Source organism: Rattus rattus, chromosome 2, assembly GCF_011064425.1.
Source record: "Rattus rattus isolate New Zealand chromosome 2, Rrattus_CSIRO_v1, whole genome shotgun sequence".
Lineage (NCBI taxonomy): Eukaryota > Metazoa > Chordata > Mammalia > Rodentia > Muridae > Rattus > Rattus rattus.
In genome coordinates, this window is record NC_046155.1 from 2,728,610 (window position 1) to 2,753,656 (window position 25,047).

General features: G+C 49.6%; 1 protein-coding gene across 1 annotated transcript; it reads left to right on the forward strand.

Moving 5' to 3' along the window:
* Positions 1–50: 50 nt before the first annotated feature.
* Positions 51–24,595, forward strand: Dpp3 (dipeptidyl peptidase 3). Its single transcript, XM_032891208.1, has 18 exons — positions 51–109; positions 1,237–1,511; positions 4,080–4,169; positions 4,647–4,784; positions 5,465–5,539; positions 7,027–7,120; positions 11,570–11,700; positions 11,796–11,926; positions 12,006–12,064; positions 12,870–13,064; positions 13,241–13,353; positions 13,720–13,812; positions 15,046–15,108; positions 15,211–15,335; positions 15,444–15,564; positions 17,118–17,297; positions 21,677–21,839; positions 24,036–24,595. Exons 2-18 carry the CDS (start codon positions 1,242–1,244, stop codon positions 24,209–24,211), a joined length of 2,217 nt encoding a protein of 738 aa, XP_032747099.1. The 5' UTR covers positions 51–109; positions 1,237–1,241; the 3' UTR covers positions 24,212–24,595.
* Positions 24,596–25,047: the final 452 nt, after the last annotated feature.

Here is a 25,047-nt window from a genome sequence, read left to right on the forward strand (position 1 = left end):
GTCTGCTCCCTGGGGCCAGATTATTGGTGGGGGCGGAGCTTGTGTCCCAATGTATGGGGAGGAGAGCCGGAAGCAGGAAGTGAGTTTGCGAACCGAGCAGCTGCAGCAGGTGAGGCACAGCGTCCTGGTTTGGGGGTCACGATGTGTCCTCTTCAGGAGATCAGCGCGAGGCCTGGATGTGCATGCAAGATCATCCTCTTTCTGTCCACTCTTCAGTCCCTCTTCCAAAGCCCTCCCAGCTTTCGGGCAAGGAGAATTTCCAGACAGTAAAGAGTTAACACCTCTTTCCGAGCGAAGGGATAGATGGGGTGGAGCCGCGCGAATAAGGGGTACGGAGGGTGGAAACGTGTCCTTAGTCAGGGGCGGGGCGTGGAGAATGTGGTGGGTTTGGAATTCCCAGTCCCAGCTGGTCTGAAAAGCTTTCGATAAGTTGCTTGCTTTCCAAGTGTCATATGGTCCCTATCTGGAAAATGGGTTGTGACCTTATCTGGCTTCCCAACAGAGCCACAGAAGAAAACAGGGCTGAAGAAAGAGATGAGACTGGGGCAGATGCTGGGAGGGAAGAACTGGGAAGAAGCATCATTATTACTCTTTTTGATTTATTTATTTTTTGACAGGGTTTTAGGGCCTGGTTGTTGCTGGGCAAACCCTATCAACTGCCTTCCATCGCTGTCCTGGAAAGGCCTTTTCTAATTTCCATACCCAGCTGTTGAGCTGGGTGTCATATTCACAGTCAGTTTTACAGAGGAGGAGAGATGCAGGAAAATGAAGCGGCTGGCTTGGCTTTTAGACCCTGTGGTGGAGCAGGAACAGTGGGGTGGATATGCAGCATGAAGCCTGTCTCTGTTGTGATGAGCTAGAGGGGTTGGGAAATCCAGGACAGAGGTTAGGAAGTCCGAGAAGGTGGAAATGAGATAGGGAGTGGCCAGGGCTGGGAGTCTAGTAATGAGGCTCTATTCTGCTGGTTCTTCCTTCGTATGCTTGGCATCTTTGAGCCTCAGTTTCCCCATCTGTAATAAGGAGGTAGTTGGATTCAGACTTTAAGTCCGAGAGGCCACTGGCCAAAGCTGGCCCAGTAAGTATTTGAGTCTTTGGATTTTAGCATTTCAGGTGAATGTGTGCTACTGATTACTCCGTCCTGGGCTTTTGGGTGGAAGAAGTTAATTGGTTCATGAGATTTCAGAGCAGACGTGAAGATGGTGTGTTCTCTGAGATGGCTGTGATGTGTTTTTGCAGGGCTCATGGCAGATACCCAGTACATCCTGCCCAATGACATCGGTGTGTCTAGCCTGGACTGCCGGGAGGCATTCCGCCTGCTGTCACCCACAGAGCGCCTCTATGCCCATCACCTCTCTAGAGCCGCTTGGTATGGAGGCCTGGCTGTGCTGCTCCAGACATCTCCTGAAGCCCCCTACATCTATGCCCTGCTTAGCCGCCTCTTCCGTGCCCAGGACCCTGACCAGCTACGCCAACATGCCCTGGCTGAGGGCCTGACTGAAGAAGAGTATCAGGTCAGTTCTCATATGCCAGCCTGGTTTCCTGAGGCGCTTCTAGAAGGGTGTGAAGGACCAGGATCAAGAGGCATAGACCTCTCTCTCCAACCAGGTAGAGGATTAGGCTAGTGTGCTTGTGTGTGTGTGTGTGTGTACCGCTTCATTTTCCTGCACACACACACACACACACACACACACACAGACCTCTGTAGCTTCAGGCTTGTTATCTGTAGAATATGTACATGGTCTGCCCTTAGTATTGTGGGCACTTAGAACAGTGCCTGCTTCAAGACGCAGGGAAGCAAGCCAGGCATGGTGGCACACACCTTGAATTCCGGCACTTGAGAAGCTGAGGCAGGAAGATTGCTGTGAGTTTGAGGCCAGCCTAGGCTCCATGGTTCTTGGCAGTCTGCCGTGATTGTACACCTGATACTGAGGGACAGAGGAAGGCAGGCAGCCTGGGTAGAAATCGGGGTTTGTGAGGGACCTGGGTAGAATGTTCTGTCTGTCTCTTAGTTCGTGTCTGTGATTGTATTGGCCAAATAACATACTTAAGTCTTGGTACATTGCAGCAGTTCAGAAACGTACAAAGCATGCACAGTCTCTTAGGAGGTAGGTACTGTGGCTGGTCCCTTTATTATCCCTCGGAACAGGATCTCTTTTACAAAGATTTGTTTTATTAAGTGTATGTGTGTGTCAGCGCATGTTGCTTATGGAGGAAAGAGGCCTAGGATCCACTTGACATGGGTGCTGGGACCTGAACGTGGGTCCTCATAAAGAGCTCTCAGTCACTGAGCCATCTCTTCAGTCCCCAGACAGGGTCTTATAGTGAACCTGAAGGTTGTTCTGGTGAGGCTGACTGGCTGTCAAGCTCCCATGATGGCCCGTGCACACAGCCGTCCTCCCAGTGCTGGGGCTCTGTGTGCGTGGCATGCCTGACTTGTATGTGAGTGCTGCATATTCAGACTTAGGTCCTGCTCAGCAAGTGCGCTCTCCCCCCGAGGCCTCTCCCCAGCCCTGTTTAACCATTTATGTCCTGTTCTCAGTGTTCTGTATACTGCCTGACTGCCTGTTTTGCAGATCTCTGTGTCCTGGAGAATTTCCATGGAGTATATATATTTATTTCCTTTTATCGGCTGTGAAGCACTCTAAAGCAGTGTACATCGTTATCAAATTAGTATTTGGGAGGTTTTGTTTGTTTTGTTTTGTTTTTAGGTTTTTCAAGACAGGGTTTCTCCATGTGCCCCTGGCTGTTCTGGAGTTTGCTATGTAGACCAAGATGGTTTCAAACTCATAGAAAATCTACTTTTTTTTTTTTTTTTTTTTGTGCTGGACATTATAGATGGTTTCTAGTTTTTTTTGCAAACAATGCCACAATGCTCATTCCTGTATAAGTTGTGAATGGGAACTGTCTGTAGAAATAGAAATGCTGGGTTGGAGGCTCTGAACATTTATAGTGATGCGATTCTGTTAAGTTACCTTCTAAGGCCATGTGTGGTGGTGCACGCCTTTGATTTTAACACTCTGGAGTCAATGGTAGGAAGATCTCTGAGTGCAGGCCAGCCTGTTCTACATAATTCCAGACCAGCTAGGGCTATGTAGTGAGACCCTTTATTAAAAAAAAAAATGCTTGACCTGTTCCGTACATCCCATCAGGAGTGTGTGGGAATGTGACCTGGTTTTCTATAAGGGGAAGAAATTGATCAGATTGTTTATTTCTGAGCCAAGGTCACTACTTTTCCATGTCGTTGGAATTTCTGCTTATTGCGTCCTGTCTCTGGGCCTTGGTCTACTGTTTAAGAGTAAATCTCTGTGGAAATGCCTGTAGGTAGGAAGGACTACCCAAGTGTCAACTATTTTCAGTCTTGTCGGTAAGGAGCAGAGACCCAATGTCATGAGCCTAGTGTGGTGACGTATACCTGTGACTGAACCATTTGGGAGGCAGGCAGAGGTGAATCTCTGTGAGTTACAGGCCAGTCCGGTCTACATAGTACATTCCAGAATAGCTGGTAATACACAGTGAGACCTTGTCTCAAAAAAAAAAAAAAAAAAAAAAAGAAAAGAAAAGAAAAGAGAAAAGAGAATTATTAGCTCATGTAAGTGCAAGGTCCAGGGCCGGAGGAGGCTTCGGGTGTGGCTGGACTTAGTTGTTGAATGCTGTCTTGAGATAAGATCTTCACCTCAGTTTTCTCAAGTCATTTCAGTCATAGAGCATCTAGGCCCGGTGATAGTGGGCAGCTTGACCGTTAATCAGCCTATAGCAAGAGAAGGTGATTCTCTGGCCGAGCTAGCTTACATGCCTACCCTTGGAGCTGTGGGTGGCAACTTCTTGCTATCACCAGCCTAGGTAGGGGTGTGTGGTAGCTACTGAAACCAGTTTGGCTACCCAGTAGGATAGGGGTAAAAATTCATCTATGACAACAAGTTCGGCCGGACAGGGGCCTCCTAGGATCAGGGTTCTGCCCTGTGATTCCTCAGCCTCTCCCACACTGGTATGCCCTGGGGAAAAAAGAAAGGCAGACCTTGTCCTGAAAGGGAAAGGGAGTAGTCTCATATGTTTGATACTGTGTTGTCTCCACTCCCCAGGCATTCCTGGTCTACGCTGCAGGGGTCTACTCCAACATGGGCAACTATAAGTCCTTCGGTGACACCAAGTTTGTCCCTAACCTGCCCAAGGTAAGTTGGGGAGGGTGTCAAGGAGGCAGCAGTGGGCTGTGGTTAGAGGATAAAGAAGAGGCCATTGCTGGAAGCAAAGGGGCAGAACTACCCACAGCCCTGTCCCTGGGACAGTAGGACTACGGTGTCTCTCAGCATCCCCAGGTGCCGCAGATGGACACAGAGGAAAAGCACAGTCCTTTCACACTGCTGACCTGAGAGTCACACAAGTGCAGGCTGTGCAAATGTGAGCTGTTAGGCGCCTGCTGCTCATCCCTGGGAAAAGGCAGAGCGCGTGCACTGCGGTGCCTCAGGTGTTAATGCCTGTGGTGGCCTGGTAATGTTGAGTGCCGTGTCTGATTGAGTAGTTCTGAGGTTCAGCTCTTCTCAGGGCTTGCTGCCGCTGCTATTCCTACGAGGTCTTAGGTTCAAGAAGAGGGAGGTTCTGGGAGTCTGAAGGACGTGTGACCAGACCAATGACTTCCCTTCTCCTTGCAGGAAAAGCTGGAACGTGTGATCCTGGGGAGTAAGGCTGCCCAACAGCATCCAGAAGAAGTCAGGAGCCTTTGGCAGACCTGTGGGGAGCTTATGTTCTCCCTGGAACCAAGGCTTCGACATCTTGGGCTGGGGAAGGAGGTGAGAGCCCCACTCTTTGAGAACTTGATAATGTGGAGGCGTCCTTGAGGCTGCTTGGTATGCAAGGAAGGGCAGCTGATGATGGGAGACAGCAGGATCTTCCCCCTACTCTCCAGCTAGAGCCCCCCCCCCCGCACCTCAGAGAACTGCATAGAATGTTCTAGAAAGTTCTCCCAGATCTGTCCTGGCAGGGTGTGGGTGCATAAAGAGGGAAGGTGAGAAGGGCTGGGAGGAGAAGGGAGTCTAGGAGAGAATGATGTGGGGGGGAGCTGGGGTTCCTGCCTCTAGGGGTTGCTTGGGCTGCATGGGGGGAAGCCTTACGGGTGGGTCAGCTAGAGAGAGGGAGGGTGAAGGAAAGACTGAGTTAGGCATGGTGGCACACACCTGTAATTGCAGCCCTCAGGAGGGCGAGGCATGGGAAGTGTGAGTTTGAGGCCGATGTGGGGCTACATACTGAGACTCAATCTCAAAGAAGAAAATATTGAAAATGTCCAAGGTGAAAATCTGTTTTACAACCATTCCCCCTGGAAATAGATGGGACAGGGTGGAGGTGCTGGGACGACACGAGGAGCCTAGGCAGGAAGCCGTCAGCTGCCTCATAGGGTCTGCCCTGTGTCCTCAGTAATTCCAGTCTCTTGTCTCTCTGAGCACCTCTTCTCTCACTGTCTCTTCCCCGACAGGGAGTCACCACCTATTTCTCTGGGGATTGTACCATGGAAGATGCCAAGCTGGCCCAGGACTTTCTGGACTCTCAGGTTTGGGAATCGGCAATTTGGGACACTAGTTTGTTGGGGCTTTTTTTTTTTTTTTTTTTTTTTTTTTTGGTTCTTTTTTTGAAGCTGGGGACCGAACCCAGGGCCTTGCGCTCCCCTAGGCAAGCGCTCTACCACTGAGCTAAATCCCCAACCCCTTGTTGGGGCTTCTTGTCCCTACCCCTTCACCACTGCCACCTGCTCTTGGGTTCCCGATTGAACTCAAAGACATATGGGTACCTTGGGTCCTTGAGAAGGAAAAGACTTAAGGATTCTTTGTGCGTGAGGTAAACCTGCGCCAATCAGAAAGACAGATGTCACACATGTGCCAGGATGCATCCGCCCTGTCCTTCCCACACTCCCGGACCCTGTGTTTCTCAGACACTGACAGCTATGTGGCTGTTTCCCAAGACCATCTCACACAACTAAGAGTTAACTGAGGTGGCTCTGTGCCTCATACCATCAAGCTTGTGAAAATTGGCGCTTGTGGGGCTGGTGAATGGTTCAGTGGTCAAAGGTGCTTGGCAGGAAGCCCAGTGACTTGAATTTGATCTTCTGGGATGGTAGAAAGAGAATTGATTCTTCAAACGATTGGGATTTCCACACACGCTCTGTGGCACATGTGTGGGCCCCCTAGGCCTATATTTGTAAATTAAAGAGGGAGAGGGAAAGAGGGAGAGGGAGCGAGGAGAGAGGGTGCACATGCATGACTCGCACACCTGAAGTATGTAATGTACACCCCTGTATGTAGGAGCCCATGGCTGACCTGAGACAGGAGTTAGACCGGGTTGTGAGCTCCTGTTTACGTGCTGGGAACCAAATCCAGGTCCTCTGCAAGAGCAGTGCAGTAAGCACTCTTAATGCTGGCCCACCTCTCAGCCCCAGTGTATTGTTTTATTTTTTTGAGACAAGGTCTCACTATGTAGACCCGGCTGGCTTTGAACATACAGAGATCTGCCTGCCTTTGTTTCCTGGGTACCGGGATTAAAGGTGTATACCGACAATCTTTTTCTTAAAGATTTATTGGGGTTGGGGATTTAGCTCAGTGGTAGAGCGCTTGTCTAGGAAGCACAAGGCCCTGGGTTCAGTCCTCAGCTCCGAAAAAAAGAAAAGAAAAAAAAAAAAGATTTATTTATTTAACGTATATGTGTACATTGTAGCTGTCCTCAGACACCAGGAGGGCATGGGATCCCATTACAGGTGGTTGCAAGCCACCATGTGGTTGCAGGGAATTGAACTCAGGACCTCTGGAAGACCAGCCATTGAGCCATCTCTCCAGCCCAACCTTTTTTTTTTTTAAATTAGCATTTAGTGTATGGCTCAGTGCATGACAGTCATCCCTTGCCCTCCCTGTGGGCTTGGGAAGGTTCCTCAGAGAGGCCCTAGCCTGCTTTGCCTCATTGACCATGGGATGGCCACTCCTCCACTCTCTTCAGTCTTCTTGATCTCACCATCCTCCAAACCCTGCTCTGTTTTTTTTTTTTCTCCAGAACCTCAGTGCATACAACACCCGGCTCTTCAAGGTGGTCGGCCAGGAAGGGAAGTACCACTATGAGGTGCGACTGGCTTCAGTACTCAACACAGGTGCGCTCAGGCCCTAATGTCTGATGTCAGCCACCTATGACCCAGGTGACTCAGGGCAGCTGCCCAGTTGTTCCAGCGGAAAGAGTTCTTTAATGTCAGTTCTCTCTTCATACAGCAAAAGACTGGCTCCTGACTCTCTGGAGTCCTTTATTAATGTGAGCCAATACTTGTGGGTGGTCATGGGTTTCTGATTGGCTCTACCTGGTTTCAAGCCCACCCCAGAGTGAACTTAGCCTGTCCTCACTCACTCACATGGAGAAGCAGCAGGCACCTGTTATAAAGCAAAGATAGGGAATACGTTTAGGCCCCTGTGTCACCCTCTGCTAGCTCTTTTTCACTCACCCACACCCCTAGTCGGTCCACGCCTCCAGCACTCTGCCCTAGGCACGTTCTACAGCCTCCTCCCTTCATCTCTCCACCTGTCTTTACACAGGTCATTGCCTACTTCCTGCCCAGAGCAGCTGGGAGCTCATCTCGTTTACCCAGCCAGCTCCTCTCCATTCCACAGCTAGATGTGGATGATTCCTTTTCAGAGATCCATCCTGCACTCCCGCTAGTGTCCTAGCTGATCTGTGTCTTGATGACAAGCCCCCTGCTAGAATGTGTTTCTGTCAGAGTCTTTCCCTGTGCCCAGTGCTTGGTAATCCTCAGGCGCTCAATATGGAAACATGGGGCATATAGTGAAAGAACATGCTGTGTGCTCCAGACAGAGGGCCAGTATGAGCTGCAACAGGGCAATAGCAAAACTTAGGGGCAGCACAAAGTCTGCTCTGACAAAAAAGGGGCACATCAACTGGAGAGGTGGCTCAGCAGTCAAGAGCACTTCCTGCTCTTCTAGAGGACCTGGGTTAGGTTACCAGCATCCCAGCTACCAGACATGAATGTAGTGCACACACACACACACACACACACACACACACACACACAATACATATACACACACAATACATATACACACACATGATACATATACACACACATGATACATATACACACACAATACATATACACACACATAATACATATACACACATAATACATATACACACACATACACACAATACATATACACACACATCATACATACACATACATATACACAATACATATACACACACATAATACATACACACATAATACATATACATACACATAATACATATATACACACATATAATACATATACACACATACACACACATACACACAATACATATACACACATCATACATACACATACATACACACAATACATATACACACACATAATACATATACACACATACACACAATACATATACACACATCATACATACACATACATACACACAATACATATACACACACATAATACATATACACACATACACACACATACACATGCACACACACATACACACACACACACGCGTGCACACACACATACACACATACCTAATACACACACACATAATACATATACACACACTCATACACAAAATAAAAACAAATAAATCTTTAAAAAAGAAAGAAAAGGGGGTTGGGGATTTAGCTCAGTGGTAGAGCACTTGCCTAGTAAATGCAAGGCCCTGGGTTCGGGCCCCAGATCCGAAAAAAAGAAAAAGAAAAAAAAAAAAAAAAAAGCAAGCAAGAAAGAAAAGAGACACAGGTCTGGGAAGCAGAAGGGAGTCATGTCAATAGCTCAGATGATCCCATGCTCAAGCAGAGGTTGCAGGGTAGGACAGTGGCCAGGAGTGGCTTTGGGGCTGGGAATGTGGATCAAGGGTTGAGCACTGACCTTGGTGTTCAAGACCCTGGATTCTGTTCCACACACTGGAAAGCATTCCTTTTCTAGCTTCTAGAACACTGCCTCGGTGTCTCTTGTCCTTGGCTAGTGGTCCCTTCCTTGCCTCACACAAACTCCTGTCGCTGGCTTCTGTTCCCCAGTTATACTCAGCTTTCATGGTTTTGAGATGTGACTCTCTTTTTATTCTTTTTATCTTCTTTCAAGGATTGATTTCTTCCTCCTTTTTCCTTTTTGAAGATTTATTTTTATGTGTATAGTGTGTATGTGCCTGTGTGAGTTTATGTGCACCTTGTATTTGTAAGTGCTGGAGGCCAGGAGAGGGTGTCAGACCCTGTGGGATTAGAGTTCCAGATGGCTGTGAGACATCTGATGTGGGTGCTGGGAACTGAACCGGGGTCTTTTGCAAAAACAAAATGTGCTTCCATCCTCCCATACCCCAAGACATAGTTTCTCTAAATTGCCCTGGCTGTCCTAGAACTCACTCTGTAGACCAGGCTGGCCTTGGACTCAGAGATCTACCCATCATAACTCTTAGTGTGTGTATGTATGGAGTATTGGGCTTTTGTTGTTGTTGTTGTTGTTGTTGTTGTTTATTTTTTGCTTTTTGAGACAGGGTTCTGTGTAACTTTGGCTGGCCTGGAACTCACAGAGATCCTCCTGCCTTTGCCTTCCCAATGCTGGGATTAAAGACATGCAGTGTTGTCTGGCTGGAGTATTGTTTTTTTTTGTGGAGGTTTGTGGGCCTCCGCGCTGGAAGTTTTCCACTGAGGTCTCTGGTCAGGCTAGGTAGACGGGTCCAGGAGAAAGGAGGAGAACTCGCCAGATGTTCCCTCTCCATTTCAGGCCAGGCTTAGCCAGCAGGAGACGGACTAGCTAGTGAGGGGTGCAAGAGGGCCTCTGGCGGCAATTTTGGGAGAGCAGATCTCTTCCCCAAGAGGTGGTGTTACAGCTCTTACGACAGAAGCTGTCAGCTGTCAGCTGTCTTGCACACCTTTAATTCTGAACATGACCATTAAATACAGATTTTTGGATGGGTCAGACCTCATCTACATATTCAGTGGCGTGGTCCTGTCTCTAGGACTGATCTGTCTTGAGCCTACTTGACCTGTGGGGGAAGGGTTTGGGGCGTTGTCCTCTACAAGTGACTGAAGTGTCTTAAGCCTATGTAACTGTGGTCACGTCCGCACCTATGGAGGAGGGGCTTGGGGCATTGCTGTATGTGACTTGGTTAGTCTCAAACCTCTCTACAGGAGTCTGTGGGGAGCTGCAGCTAGTGACACCCTGATCTAGGTGGGAGGCTGGGAATGCACCTGCTGTCCCTTTTAGGGTCCCTGGGGGATTCAACCTGTCTCGACCAGGAATCAGGGTACCTTTCACAACCCGCTGCCCCATGGAGGTTATTTTTTTTTTTAATTTAATTTTTTTTTTTTTTAACTTGAGTATTTCTTATTTACATTTCGAGTGTTATTCCCTTTCCCGGTTTCCGGGCCAACATCCCCCTAATCCCTCCCCCTCCCCTTCTTTATGGGTGTTCCCCTCCCCCTCCTCCCCCCATTGCCGCCCCCCCCCCCAACAATCACCGTTCACTGGGGGGTTCAGTCTTAGCAGGACCCAGGGCTTCCCCTTCCCCTGGTGATCTTACTAGGATATTCAATGCTACCTATGAGGTCAGAGTCCAGGGTCAGTCCATGTATAGTCTTTAGGTAGTGGCTTAGTCCCTGGAAGCTCTGGTTGCTTGGCATTGTTGTTCATATGGGGTCTCGAGCCCCTTCAAGCTCTTCTAGTTCTTTCTCTGATTCCTTCAACGGGGGTCCTGTTCTCAGTTCAGTGGTTTGCTGCTGGCATTCGCCTCTGTATTTGCTGTATTCTGGCTGTGTCTCTCAGGAGAGATCTACATGCGGTTCCTGTCTGCCTGCACTTCTTTGCTTCATTCATCTTGTCTAATTGGGTGGCTGTATATGTATGGGCCACATGTGGGGCAGGCTCTGAATGGGTGTTCCTTCCTTCCCTAGCTTGGAGGTTATTTTTTTGATTTTTGGTTTTCTTTTTTTTGGAGATAGTGTCTCCTGTAATCTTTGGGGCCTCCCTAACCTCATTGTGTATGAATCTGAGATGACCTTGAACTCTTTCTCTACATCTACCTCTCAACCAATGGTGTTTCCGTGTGCAGTACTGTGCCCAAATTTGGTGCTTCCTTCCTTCTTTTTAAATATTTAGCCTGTGCACAAACGTTCTGGAATAGAAGTCAGAGGATGATCCACAGAAGTCAAGTCTGTCCTTTTATCCTGTGGAGGACACACCCTAGGGACTACACTCAGGCTGTCAGGCCTGATAGCTAGAACCTGTACCATCTGAGCCATAGCTCTAGCCCCTGTGTGTTTTGAGACAAGGTCTTACTCTAGCTCAGGCTATCCTCAAACTCAGTGTAATCCTCCTGTCTCCACCTCCCAAGCGCCAAGATTTCAGGTGTGCACCACCGTACCTGGTTTATGCAGTGCTAGGTATCAAATCTGGGGTTTTGTGCATGCTAGGCAAGCACTCTGCTTAGCCTAATTTCTGTTGGCAATAGAAACCATTAAAGTTCTTACTGGGCCAGAGTAGAAAGCCTGTTGAGGTGCCTGTTCCTGTACTGCCTTTTCCCTGAGTGTCGCCTCATTCCTTAGAACCTGCTCTCGACTCTGAGTTGACTTCCAAGCTGAAGAGCTACGAATTCCAGGGGAATCATTTCCAGGTCACCCGGGGAGACTATGCTCCCATCCTCCAGAAGGTGGTAGAACACTTGGAGAAAGCTAAGGTAGGGCTGGCTGGAGACTGAGGGGCTCACCCAAAACACCTCTGGGCAGCAAAGGTGGACGGTCCAAGGCTCACCAAAGCCCTTTTTACCTCTAGGCTTATGCAGCCAATAGCCACCAGGAGCAAATGCTGGCCCAGTACGTGGAGAGCTTCACCCAGGGCTCCATTGAGGCCCATAAGAGGGGCTCCCGCTTCTGGATTCAGGACAAAGGTCCCATTGTAGAGAGGTGAGGTGCCAACCTCTGCTCCTCCCCACCCCCGTGCCTTCTGCCAGGTCACCTTCATCTCTCCCCCTTTCTCCTCCAGTTACATTGGCTTCATTGAGAGCTACCGTGACCCCTTTGGCTCCCGAGGAGAATTTGAAGGTAACTTGTGGAGGGGGGAGACTGGGTGGAAATCCCTTTGCACAGGTCCACATTCACTCTTCTGTTCTTCCTTGAGGGTTCTGTCCTTCCTCCTAGAGGTAATAACAGTGGTCTGGGACAGTTTACTTGTAATGTCCCAGGTACTGTGTAGTACGAAGTTAACCTGAGGATTTACTGTAGTGGCAGCTGAGCCCAGTTCCCCTGACTCTGAGCCATCTGCGGCTGACCTGACAAGGTTCTCAGGAGACAGGCAAACATGACTTCTTAGCCTGGATTTGCCCATCATCCATTCTGTGACCGTGAGCCATGTGGTCAGGCCTCTGAGCGTCACAGAGTCCTGTGTATGATGATGATGATGCTCTCAGCAGGTAGGAGTGGCAGTGCCAGGCTGCCTGTGAGACGGATGTGGCAGCCTTTATTGCTAGCTGACAGCAGACTGCTTCTGTTGTCATCCCACGGGCTAGCCGTTGGTGGGCGGTTCAGACTGGTCTCTGCCTCCTCTCATTCTCCCCATTCTATCTAGGGAGTGGATATATCAAGTTGCTAAATCCAGAGATCAGCCTGACGGGAGGAAGGAAAGAGAGGAAGGAAAGTGCGGGCAGTACATAGGGCCTGTCGTTTTCCTGCCTGGGGCCTGGGGCCTGGGGCCTGGGGCTTGTGGCTTGTGGCTTGCGGTGCCCAGTAGCCAGCATAGGCTGCTGCAGACGGCCGTGTTCAGTATGAATGAGATCCATGGAGGAACTGGGGAGGGTGCAGTAGCTAGGATCCCGGGAGGCTGCCAAACCACAACCCTACCTCCCCACAGGCTTCGTGGCCATGGTAAACAAAGACATGAGTGCAAAGTTCGAGCGGCTGGTTGCAAGTGCTGAGCAGCTGCTGAAGGAGCTGCCCTGGCCTCCTGCCTTTGAGAAGGACAAGTTCCTCACCCCTGACTTCACTTCCCTGGATGTCCTTACCTTTGCCGGCTCTGGCATCCCTGCGGGCATCAACATCCCCAACTGTGAGTTCCCTTCATATCCTCCCAATTCAAGGAAGCCATCCCCCCTCTCCCCCTCCCCATATACTCCTCCCTCTCCACAAGTTTCTGACCACAAACTGACCTTTGCCCCTCAACCTTCTCTCAGTGCCTGTTGACCTCTGCCCTTCCCTCTGTCAGCTCTTTTCCCTGTCTTCCAGATGATGACCTGAGACAGACAGAGGGCTTTAAGAATGTGTCTCTGGGGAATGTGCTGGCTGTGGCCTATGCCACAAAGCGGGAGAAACTCACCTTCATGGAGGAAGAAGACAAGGTGGGCACGGGCTCCCTGAGGCTTGGGGCTAGGCTGTACTAGTGTGGGAAGGCATGCGGTCCAGTACTGTGGTGAAATCAGAGTCCAGCTTTGGTTCTGGCTTAGCCACTTTCCTGCCCTGTGACCGACCCTTTTGTCACTGGGGAGCTTCCGTTTCTTCACAGGGTGCATAGTGGAGGGTCACTGTGCTGGTCCTTCCCACTGGGTCATCGTGGAGGTGACAGAGGTTGCTCCACATGTGTAGGATGGAATAAGCTTGACTCCCAGAAAGCACATTCCCCCCACAGGCCTTACTGGGAGGACTGGTGTGCTGTGTGCACACAGTGAGGTGGTGGTGGTCAGTGGGGTACTTGCTTGTCTTGACAGGACCTATACATCCGCTGGAAGGGGCCGTCCTTTGATGTGCAGGTGGGGTTACATGAGCTGTTGGGCCACGGCAGCGGCAAGCTCTTTGTACAGGTGAGTGGGGACAGCAGGGGCCACCTGACCTGCCTCCTGTAGGTGAAGCTGTCCATTCCCAGGGAGCCACGGCTCCCCTCAGTATCTGGAAAAGTCCAGGCTCAAGGTGCAATGGCAGACAGTGCCTGCAGCCTTGGCGCAGGCAGGGGCAGAGACTGGCCCCTCTTCGTCTCTGTCTAGGGGCCACCTGAGTCATACTTTCAAGGGGAGCCTCCCCAGCCTGAGCCCAGCAATTCCTCTTGGTCAGTAGCCACCAGGTGAGCTATCCTGAAGAACCCTGTTTACCTATTCATGTCTCTGGGCTCCTGGAACATTTGGCAGGGAGGTCAATTCAAGTCTTTTCTGAGTCCCCAGAGCACTTCTTCCCCATTGGCCACAGTGCCCGGAGCCCTTGGCTTACATTTGGGAAACGTGGGAAGGCTGATAGTCTTTACAGCATGCCAAGGAGACTTGCAGGCTCCCAGCGTGGAGCCACATAGCCGAACTAACCATAGGAGAGTAAGGACCATCGGTGAGAATGGGGTTCTGGGCTAGGCTTGCACTCACTAGTGGGGCTGCCTCCCCAGATGAGGGAGGGATGGAGCTGCATCTGGAAAGTCCAGAGACTTCAGAGAGCAGCTGAAGGGTCAGCAGCCCAGCATGGTGTCTCACCCAGTCTTTTATCTTTTCTTCTGGCTGGGCCCCAGTGGACCCATCCGTACAGTGGGGTTCCATCATGTGAACTACTGTGAAGAAGGGAAGGAAGGTGAAGTGTGAACCCTGGCACAAGGGGGGTTTAGTAAACGTGTTTGTACCTGGGAGGCACAGAGGTTACTGGGGCCGATTCCAGTTTGGGGCTCTTGGTCTCTGAGCCTCCTTTTTCGCACCGGTGACGTGTGTTGGTGACAGAGCCTTCCCCAGGAGGTGGCTGTGAAAGATGCTTGGCCTGGTGGCGTGGGAAGGGCTGTGTTGGTAGCATGCGTGGTGGCACCAGAGGCACGTGGGGAGAAGCAGCCATGCTCAGGGGTCTACACTGGGTGTCTCTCCACAGTTCTGGAGAGTGAGTTCCCAAGGTAGTCCCTTCCTCGTCTGGATGCTGGTTTCCCCCTCTGTACAGGGACCTGAGGAAGTGGTTGGCATCACAGAACTCTGTGGGTTGCCTTAGAGCCTCCCCTTCCTTTCTGAGCCACTTCGATTCTGCCCAGGGACACTATTAACCTAGCCCACCCCACATTCACGGTCTTTCTTCTACAGGATGAGAAAGGTGCTTTCAACTTTGACCAGGAGACAGTGATCAACCCAGAGACTGGGGAGCAGGTAAGGAGAACCTCTGTGGAGCCAGGCGGCTGGGACGGGGTGGGGGTGGGAGTGGGGGGCACAGGCAGGGCCTGACTCTTGAGTCCTGGGCCATCCTTCTAGATCCAGAGCTGGTACCGGAGTGGAGAGACATGGGATAGCAAATTTAGCACCATTGCCTCCAGCTACGAAGAGTGCCGGGCTGAGAGTGTGGGCCTCTACCTCTGTCTCAACCCCCAAGTGCTGCAGTAAGGACAGTGGGCTGGAGGGGCGGAGGGCTGAGTCCCCACCCTGCGCAGCTCGGAAGGTCCTGGAGCGTGGCGCTAACCTGATCATCCCTGTCTCTGCTCCCACAGGATCTTTGGCTTTGAGGGAACTGACGCAGAAGATGTCATCTATGTGAACTGGCTCAACATGGTCCGGGCTGGGCTGTTGGCTTTGGAGTTCTACACCCCAGAGACGGCCAACTGGCGACAGGTGGGACAGGCGAGGAGCCAGCCATGTGGCCACAGTCAGGATTCTGGGTGCAGGGATGGGACAAGTGCACCCCCTAAGGCAGATAAGCTTAAACTCTAACCCCGGATCTACTGTGGGAAACGCCCTATCACATTTCTGCCGGAAGAAGAGTCAGGATTCAGATTCATGCAGTCTTCCTTCTTAGCCATTGAACTCAGCCGCTCAGTCACAACAAATAGGTTTTTGTTGTTCTGTTTTGTTTTGTACTTTTCTAGACAGGGCTTCTCCGTGTAGCCCTGGCTGTTCTAGAACCCACTCTGTAGACCAGGCTGGCCTTGAACTCACAGAGAGCCCTCTGCCTCTTGAGTGCTGGGATTAAAGATGTGCACCACCATACCTGGCCAATATATAGTTTGAAACTATGGTAACCAATAGTGATTTAATTTTTTTTAAACTTATAATGTGGTGTGTGTGTGTGTGTCTGTGTGTCTGTGTGTGTGTCTGTGTGTCTGTGTGTCTGTGTGTGGTGTGTACCACAGAACAGTTTTTGGAGAGTCAGAGAGCCAGTTTTCTCCTTCCATTTTGAATCCTGTGAATCAAGCTCAGGTCGTTAATGCTTGCGTGGCCAATGTTTTACTCGTCAATTTATTTTACTGGCCTTTTTATTTTTATTTTTTAACAAAATCAAATAAGCACATTTTGAGGAGTCAGTGTATGTCATCAAGGGATACACCCTATAAAGCCTTGCAGCTACTAGGGAGCTAATGCGGGGTTTCCCTGAGTCCAAGAATTCCTGAGAAGCCTGGGTGACATAGCAAGATCCCATCTCAAAAAAAAGAGGGCTGGAGAGATGGCTCAGTAATGAGCCCTGGCTGCTCTTCCAAAGGACCTGGGTTCAATTCCAGCACTCAGATGACAGCTAGAAAAATTATGTATAACTCCAGTTCCAAGGAATCCAACACCTAGATTCCACAGACACTGCATGCATGTGGTGCACATACGTGTAAGCAAAACACCCATACATATAAAATAAAAATGAAATACATTTTTAAAAACTTAGAAAATTAATGTGTGCGCACACACACACACACACACACATAAAAGTACACATTTTAGAGTTTGACTGAGGTTTGACTCCTGACTCCCTTAGAAGCTGTGTGACCTTGTACCAGGCACTTCACTTCTCTGGGCCTCAATGCTTTGTCATGTAAAAGTGGGGATGCTGATGCCTTCTTGGTTCCATTGTTGAGCATAAAAAGGTTGGGAGAGCCCTCCAGGTCTTTAGTGAGGGGATTGCATGAGTAGCTGCGGTCTGGAGCACTGAGAGGCGTGGCAAATTGGTGGGGGGTAGGAGTGTTGATAGAGTACCAGGGTCTGCTCACAGCACCCGCCTCTGTGGATACAGGAGAAAGGAAAAAATTGAGGGGAGAGGAGCAGAGCGGGCAGAACAGACCCCCAGGATAAGAGGGAATAAATGGATGACAGATGACGGTTAGCATGTTGAACACATTAACGAGTTTTCTCCAAGCACTCAATATCGGCTACACACGGACTCTTTCCCCTGGCCCTGGCAGGCTCACATGCAGGCCCGGTTTGTGATCCTGAGGGTTTTGCTGGAAGCTGGCGAAGGACTCGTTACCATCACCCCCACCACAGGCTCTGATGGGCGCCCAGATGCCCGTGTCCACCTGGACCGCAGCAAGATCCGGTCAGTGGGCAAACCTGCCTTGGAGCGGTTCCTCCGGAGACTGCAGGTAAGGGAAGGTCTCTCTCTCATCTTGGCTCCCACCAGCCTCTTTTCTGTCCCTCTCTCCCACCTGTCAAGACCTCTTAACCTCCTGGACGGTTCCTTCATCCTGCAAGTCTTTCTAGTGACAGAGTAAGCCACGAGCAGTTTCTCACATGGACAAGAAGGAATGCAGACAGCAAACGGGAAACAAAGTTAGCAGGGCGCCTTTAGACCACGACCAGAGTGAATGGCGGTAACCCTGCTGTGAGCGATGTTGAGCCAGACTGGAAAGGAAGGCCTGGTGCTTGCAGGGGCCGAAGAGGGCACCGAGTCACTTGCATCTGGGCTGCATGTGGTTGTGAGCCACTATGTATGGGGGGAATCAAACCCAGGTCCTCTGGAAGAGTCCTCTTAACCCCTGAGCCATCTCTCCAGCTCCAGGAGGAAACCTGTCTTTACGGTGTAGCGCTTTCTACCAGAACAGGGCTCTAGTGGGTGCTTTCAACAATTCACATATCATAAATCATAGAGTTATGAGTACTTGAATTAGGAGTCAAAGTATGTCTCCATGATAGTGTGAGGATCGAAAACAACTTTCGGTAAAATGTGTGGGAATTGGGGGTCTTTTTGCTTCTGAGAGAGAGAGAGAGAGAGAGAGAGAGAGAGTGTGTGTGTGTGTGTGTGTGTGTGTGTGTGTGAGATACTGAGGGTTGTGCATGTGCCTTGGTGTGTTTACGGAGGTCAGAGGTAACTTGTGGAGCTGAACCTCCCGTGCTTCTGTGTAGATTGGGGGGCTCAGCCTCGGGTCATCAGGCTGTGTAGCAGGCGTGTTTACCTGCTGAACTCACTCCCTTTTTCATCTTTTTAAATTTTTTTTTTTTTTTTAACATTTTGAGACAGTCTTACATGTATCCCCAGACGGCCTAGACTTCACTATGTTAGACCAGGCTAGCCTTCAACTCGTATCCTCCTCCTCCTGCTTCTGCCTCTGCCTCCCAAGTGCTGAAATTCTAGGTGTGTATGATTACACCCCACTAAAACACTTGTTTGTAAAGTTTAATATAATTAAACTAGGGGCTGGAGGTAGAGTATGTGCTTAATACATGCGAGACCCTGCCTGGGTTTCATCCCCTCTGTCACCACAAACGTAAATGAGGATAAAAGACACTAGATGAGAAGCATGGTGTCTGTGGCAGCTGAGATAGGAAGGGCACTATTAGCAAAGCGGATGAGAGGGACCTGAGTGGGCCTGTGACTCTCTGTGTAGACCAGGATGGTGTCCGACTCACAGAGACTGACCTGCTTCTGTCTCCCTAGTGCTGGGATAAAGGCGTGCTGGCTGTGAGTGGCCCCATTTGGTCCGTGCACAGGGCAATCCTAGCTCATCCTGTTCAGCCTCCTCAGCAGAGTTTCATAGAAACAAGATGGCATCATCTTTGAAGCAGCTATTTATTGTGTCAGCCATGGTGGTTTGGTTTTTTTTTTTTTTAACTGGTGTTAGCAAAGATTAGGTATGAATATGAATTTGTAGCTTCTTGGAAGGTCTGGCAACAGTGGGCTCAATTCCTCTGTGACTGGCTGGCTGAACTGTGGCAGCCCCACACTCACACATGACATGGGCTCTTCGTTCTGCCCGGGGACCCTGATTCCTGTTATTCCTATAGTCCTCTTTCTGGAGCCCCCAATTCCACATCCATAAATTCAACCAACCGTTCACACACACACACACACACACACACACACACACACACACACACACTCTCTCTCTCTCTCTCACACACACACACACACACACACACCCCACACATTCTCTCTCTCTCATACACACACACACACACACACTCACACACTCACACACACACACACACACACACACTCAGGAAAATCATCTCGTATGTACTGGACATTCACAATTTTTTTCCTGTCATCATTCCGTAAACAGTATGGATTAAGAGCTAATACACCATTGCATTGGGTATTGTAAGTAATCTAAGGGCCTGGGCTATCAGGCAGTTGGTAGAGCGCTTGTGTAGTGTACATGGAACCCTGGGTCCTGTTCTCAACACTGAATAAAAGTGTTGGCTCAAACCCGTGATCCCAGCACTGAGGAATGGAGAGTGGAGGACTAGGAGTTTAGGGTCATCCTTCACTACCCAATGAGTTTGAGGCTAACCTAGGCTCTGTCTCAAACAAAACAAAACAAAACAACAACAACAGCAACAATGTAAGGCTGAAGAGATGGCTCGGTGGGTAATAATGCTTGCCACATAAGCATAAGGCCCCGAGTTCAAATCCCCAGTCCTTATGTAAGAGGCCAGGCCTGGTTGCGCACCCCTGTAACGGTAGTGCCGTGGAGGCAGGAGAGTCATTGGAGCTTTCTGGCTCCAGATTTGTGAGAACTCTGTTTCAAGAGAATAAAGAGGAAAATGATAAAATAGGAGCCCAATACCTTTCTCTGGTTTCCTCTGCACACCAAACACATATGTGCACATACATCAAACACATACACATATATAACTTTTCAAAATGTGTAATACATCAAATGTGACTTAGAATATGCTATACCAGAAGATGCCTACAGCACGTCATTTTAGATTGGAGACTTAGACATTCAGACTTCGTGATCCATCGAAGGTACTGGAACCCATTCCCAGTAGTCTGTTCTGCCTGAATCACTCCTGATGCTACTGGCTCCTTTGGCGTCCCCGTTGCTAACTCTCCAGTTTGAGCTCCCCAGGTCTGGCTTGTCGGTGTGATGATCATGTATGAAGAGATTACATATTACCAAGAAGTGAGAGAGGTGAACCCCGGAGTCCACATAGCGGAAGGAGAGAATAGTCTCCCACAAAGTTGGAGGTGGGGGGCAAGACTAGGGATTGAGCCTCGGGCTTCCGTCCTCGGAGGTGTATACTATACCATGAAGAGAAGTTGAGCGATGTCCACAATAGTGAGGAAGTCTACTATAACCAAAGTCCAGGAGCGTGCGAGAGACTGAGCGAGGAGACAACGTAAGAGTAGAACCTCTTGGTTGGAGGGAAAGGTGATGCTTCCATAGCTGCCTCTGTGTGGGCCTTAATCCCGCTTACAGCGGAGGAGCCTGGGTGCTTTTAAAAGCCCTACCTCTCCTTCCATTTTTTCATTTAAATTGAGAGAGAGAGAGAGAGAGAGAGAGAGAGAGAGAGAGAGAGAGAGTGAGTTATGTATGTGTGGCATATGCACATGTGTGTGTCCTGTTCCATTACTCTCTGCTGTGCTCCCTTGAAACAGGGTCTTTCACTGAACCTGGAGCAAGACTGGCCGCCAGCAAGCCCCAGTGATGCTCCTGTCCCCCTACCTCAGCACTGGGGTTACAGGCCCATATGTCAGTACCTAGCTTTTTACTGGTACTCAGGATTTGAACTCATGCTTGTGGTTCTTACCCACTGAGCCATCTCTCTTTTTTTTTTTTTTTTTTCATCTTTATTAACTTGAGTATTTCTTATTTACATTTCGAGTGTTATCCCCTTTCCTGGTCAACATCCTCCTAACCCCTCCCCCTCCCCTTATCTATGGGTGTTCCCCTCCCCATCCTCCCCCCATTACCACCCTCCCCCCAACAATCACATTTACTGGGGGTACTGAGCCATCTCTTAACCCCAAAGTCCAACCTTTTTTTTTTTTTTTTAAAGATTTATTTTTTTTATATGTCACAGTCACCATACACCCTAGAAGAGGGCATCAGATCCCATTACAGATGGTTGTGAGCCACCATGTGGTTGCTGGGAATTGAACTCAGGACCTCTGGAAGAGCAGTCAGTGCTCTTAACCACTGAGCCATCTCTCCAGCCCCCCAACCTCTTAATAGACACTAGCCTTTTGAAGAAATTTAGCTGTCGGCCATCCTACCTTTAATCTTAGCACTCAGGAGGAAGAGGCAGGCAAGTCTCTTGTGAGTTCAAGGCCCGGCTGGTCTATATATTGAGATACTATCTTTTTTAAAGTATAGAATAGAGTTTATTCAGGGCATGGGGAAGGGAGTTGAGGGAGGAGAGACAGAGAAAGGCAGAGAGAGAGAGGAAAGGAGTAGAGGTCGGCCATGAGCATGTGGAGGAGGGGGGAAGGGTGGAGAGAGGGTAAGAAGCAAGAGAGCGAGAGAGCAAGATACTATCGTTAAACAAAATTAGCTGTCTACGATTGTTGACTTTTTAGACAGTCTTACGTAGCTCAGGCTGTACTCCCTATGTTGTCTTCTAAGTGTGTATGCCACCATACCCAACCTAGCCTTTAAGCTGTAGCTGTGGAATTTCATAAAAGACAAACCATAGCACATCCTATCCAGAGCTACAACTGGCCATGGTTGCTGGCAGACTCCTGTGGGTGCAAGGTGAGTGCCCATCCTAGGCACTTAATTCCTCCTTCCTACAGGTGCTGAAGTCCACAGGGGATGTGGTTGCAGGGCGTGCCCTATACGAGGGCTATGCGGCGGTCACTGACGCACCCCCAGAGTGCTTCCTCACTCTAAGGGACACGGTACTGCTGCGCAAGGAATCCCGGAAGCTTATTGTCCAGCCCAACACTCGCCTGGAAGGTAACAGATGTCACACCATTTGTCGGAGCTACCTGAGGTCTCTCCAGAGAGCCGATGATGCGATTGGTTCAGGGAGGGCTCCCTCTGCCACACTCTTTCTGACAGACTTCAGGCCCAGAACCTCAGCATTTTCCATCTCACACACACAGGGACTCCGGTTGTCAGGCAGCAGCAAGAGGTGTCAGGAAGGCCAACAGAGTAGGAGCTTGTAGAGGCCAGGCCAGGCCATGGAGGATCCTGACTGTGGAAGGTCCTAGTAGGAGGTAAAGCCAGGCAATGAGCTGGGACTGCGTAGTCCTGGGACCTCAGAGAACTTGAATCAGCAACATTCAGGATGAAGATGTTCTGGACCCTTCTCAAGTAACATTTCCTTTTTCAGCATCCCTGACCCTGCCTGCATGGTGCCGGTACCTCATATGCCCTATCTCTCCAGTGCACCAAGGCCACTGTACTCGACAGCCTTTGTACACACTGTTCCCTCTGCTTGGCACGGTGTCCCTCGAATCTGTGCCGGAATGATTCTCCTTGTTGGTCAGGTCCCCGTTAAATGGCACCTCTCTGAGACATGCCGTCTCCAGCCCTTCAACATGAAATAACCCTTTCAGTCTCTTACCTCTCTGCCTCAGTTTCTTTGTGCTTTGATACATGGAGGCCCCTGAGGGACAGAACAGTGGATGGAACTGAGGCCATTTTCTGAAGTAGTTCAGAGCCCATTAGGAATGAAAACTCAACCAAGATATTAATCACACAGGTTTAAAGGATACTAACAGTGCCCAGAAGACTCGGATAAAAGCCTACATCTATAGCTTCAGAGTGTCCAGGAAAGGTCTTGGGAGGAAGTGGTGGGAGGAACAGGTTGGAGGTTTTAAAGGTAGTGGTGAGCTGGGGTGTGGTCCATGGTAGAACATCGGCCCCATATGTAAGAGGCCCTGGGGTCTACCCCCAGCACTTGGTAGGTGGTAGTAGTGGAGGTGGTGGTGGAGAGGACTTGCAGGCCCTCGGGACTGGCTGAAGTGTTTTCACAATAGGCTGGGATTGTAGCTCACTGGCAGCCATAGAAGGTCCCAGGTTCCGTCCCCGGTACTGAAAAAAATAAAATAAAAGAAAGGAATTTTTCAAGGTTGAACTCCCCAAGCCCAGGGAAGAATGGTCTTCACATCCCCTCACCGCTTCATCTGGGAACTGAAATACACACAAATGGTCTTCACAAAGTCAGGACTTGAGCTTAGGTCATGTTAGCCTGAAGCCTGCACTCTTAGCTACTGTATACCTCAGTGCCACATACCACACAGTGCAAAGGTTGAGCAGCTGAGGAGTGATCAAGGGGACCCTGAGACAGGCCCATTAAACAGGTAAGATGCCCAGAGCCACTGCCGAGCACCCCGCTGATGCTCTAACACGTGCAGTCCCCATAGCACAGGAGGAGAGTCACTGTGCTCATTCCCCACTTTACCCACAAGGCACGGAGGCTTAGAGCAGCTTGGGAAACTCGCCCATGGTCTAGACATGAAGCAGTTGCTGCATTGTGAGTTTCAAGAGGCTGAAGACTATCTTGTTTGATCTAATATAGCACTTGAAAATTGATTTCAGATTTATATATTTGATGTATGTTTTGCCTGCATGTTATGTGTGTGCACTATGTGCATGCAGTGTCCTTGGAAGCCACAATAGGGCACTGGATCTCTTTTGACTGGAATAACAGATGGTTGTGGGCCACCACATGAGTGCTGGAGGCCAAGCTAAGAGCTGCCTGCTCTTCAACAAGAGCAACAAGTACTCTAAGCCCCTGAGCTATCTCTTCAGCCCCTGACACAGCACTCTTAATAGTCATTTTTGTTAGTGATTGTTGGGGTTGTGTTGGCATTGGTGAAACCAGGATTTCCTAGGCTAGCCTTAAAATTAATGATCCTTTTTCCCCAGCTCCTTGAGTGCTGGAAGTATGGTGTGTGTACCACACCAGACTTGATTTAAATCTTGACTTAAGGGAAGGATGAGAGTACAGGTGGCAGATCATTTAAGTCTCCCCCCCCCCCATGTAATTCTGCCTTCCTCCAAGCCTTAACTAGATAACTAGCCTGAATGTTGAACAGTTTGTCAACAGTTTGTACAGGAGAGCTCAGTCAGAACTTGCTGCCCCTGTGAATTTTACTGTGTAACCACATCTTTCTGTGCTGCTGTTTTCTCCCCATCTCCCAGGCTCAGAAGTGCAACTTGTAGAGTATGAGGCCTCAGCGGCTGGTCTCATCCGATCCTTCTGTGAACGGTTTCCGGAGGATGGGCCTGAGTTGGAGGAGGTTCTTACCCAGCTGGCCACAGCAGATGCTCAATTCTGGAGGGATCAGATCCAGGAGGCCCCATCTGGCCAGGCTTGAGAAGATCTGTGTGGACTCTCCCCTTTCATCAAACCAGGGCTGTCTGTGGCCCTGAATTGTGTTTAGGAGGTGGGGGAGGGGCAGGAGCTCGGACTTTGGTGCTACCTCAGCTGAGGGTGGTAATGCTAACCCCTTCCATTTGTCAGCACTTTCCAGTTTACCATATGTCCTCATTTCCTGGATCTGCACTGCCATCTGTGGCGGGAGCTCAACAGGGTGCCTAGTCTGGTTTTCCAAATGGGAAGGTGGCAGTTCTGAGAAGTAACTGTTCTAGATCCAGCAGGTGGCATGTGACAGAGCCAGGGCTCAAAGCATTCTCACCAAATCCAGCGCTCTTCGTGTATTACTTTTATAGCCAGAAAAATAAATATGACAACCACCATCTTTGCAATGTGTGTGTTTCTTCGGTTCAAAGCACAGTACATCACTTTTGGCTTCCAGTCCACAATAAGATTTTAATATTATTTCCAAAGGAGGGCACAAGCTCACAGCATGGGTTCTGGATATCTCCTTTATGACTTATTTTTTAAGATATGTATGTATGTATATATGTATGTATGCATTATCTCCACATGTGTGCTGATGCCAGCAGAGACAAGAAGACAGCATCAGATTCCCTGGAACTAGAGTTAAAGAATTGTGAGCTGCCATGTGGGTGCTGAGAAGCAGTCCAGGGTCTTCTGTGAGAGCAGCAAGCATTCTTGTACTTTAAAATATTTCAGGAGCTTAAGAACTAGAACACACTAACATGAGCTCCTACACTTTAATTTGTTTCTCAGCTTGGTCTTAACGCCTAAAAAGGGCTCCTCCCCAGGCCTCGAAGCCAAGGCCCCTGT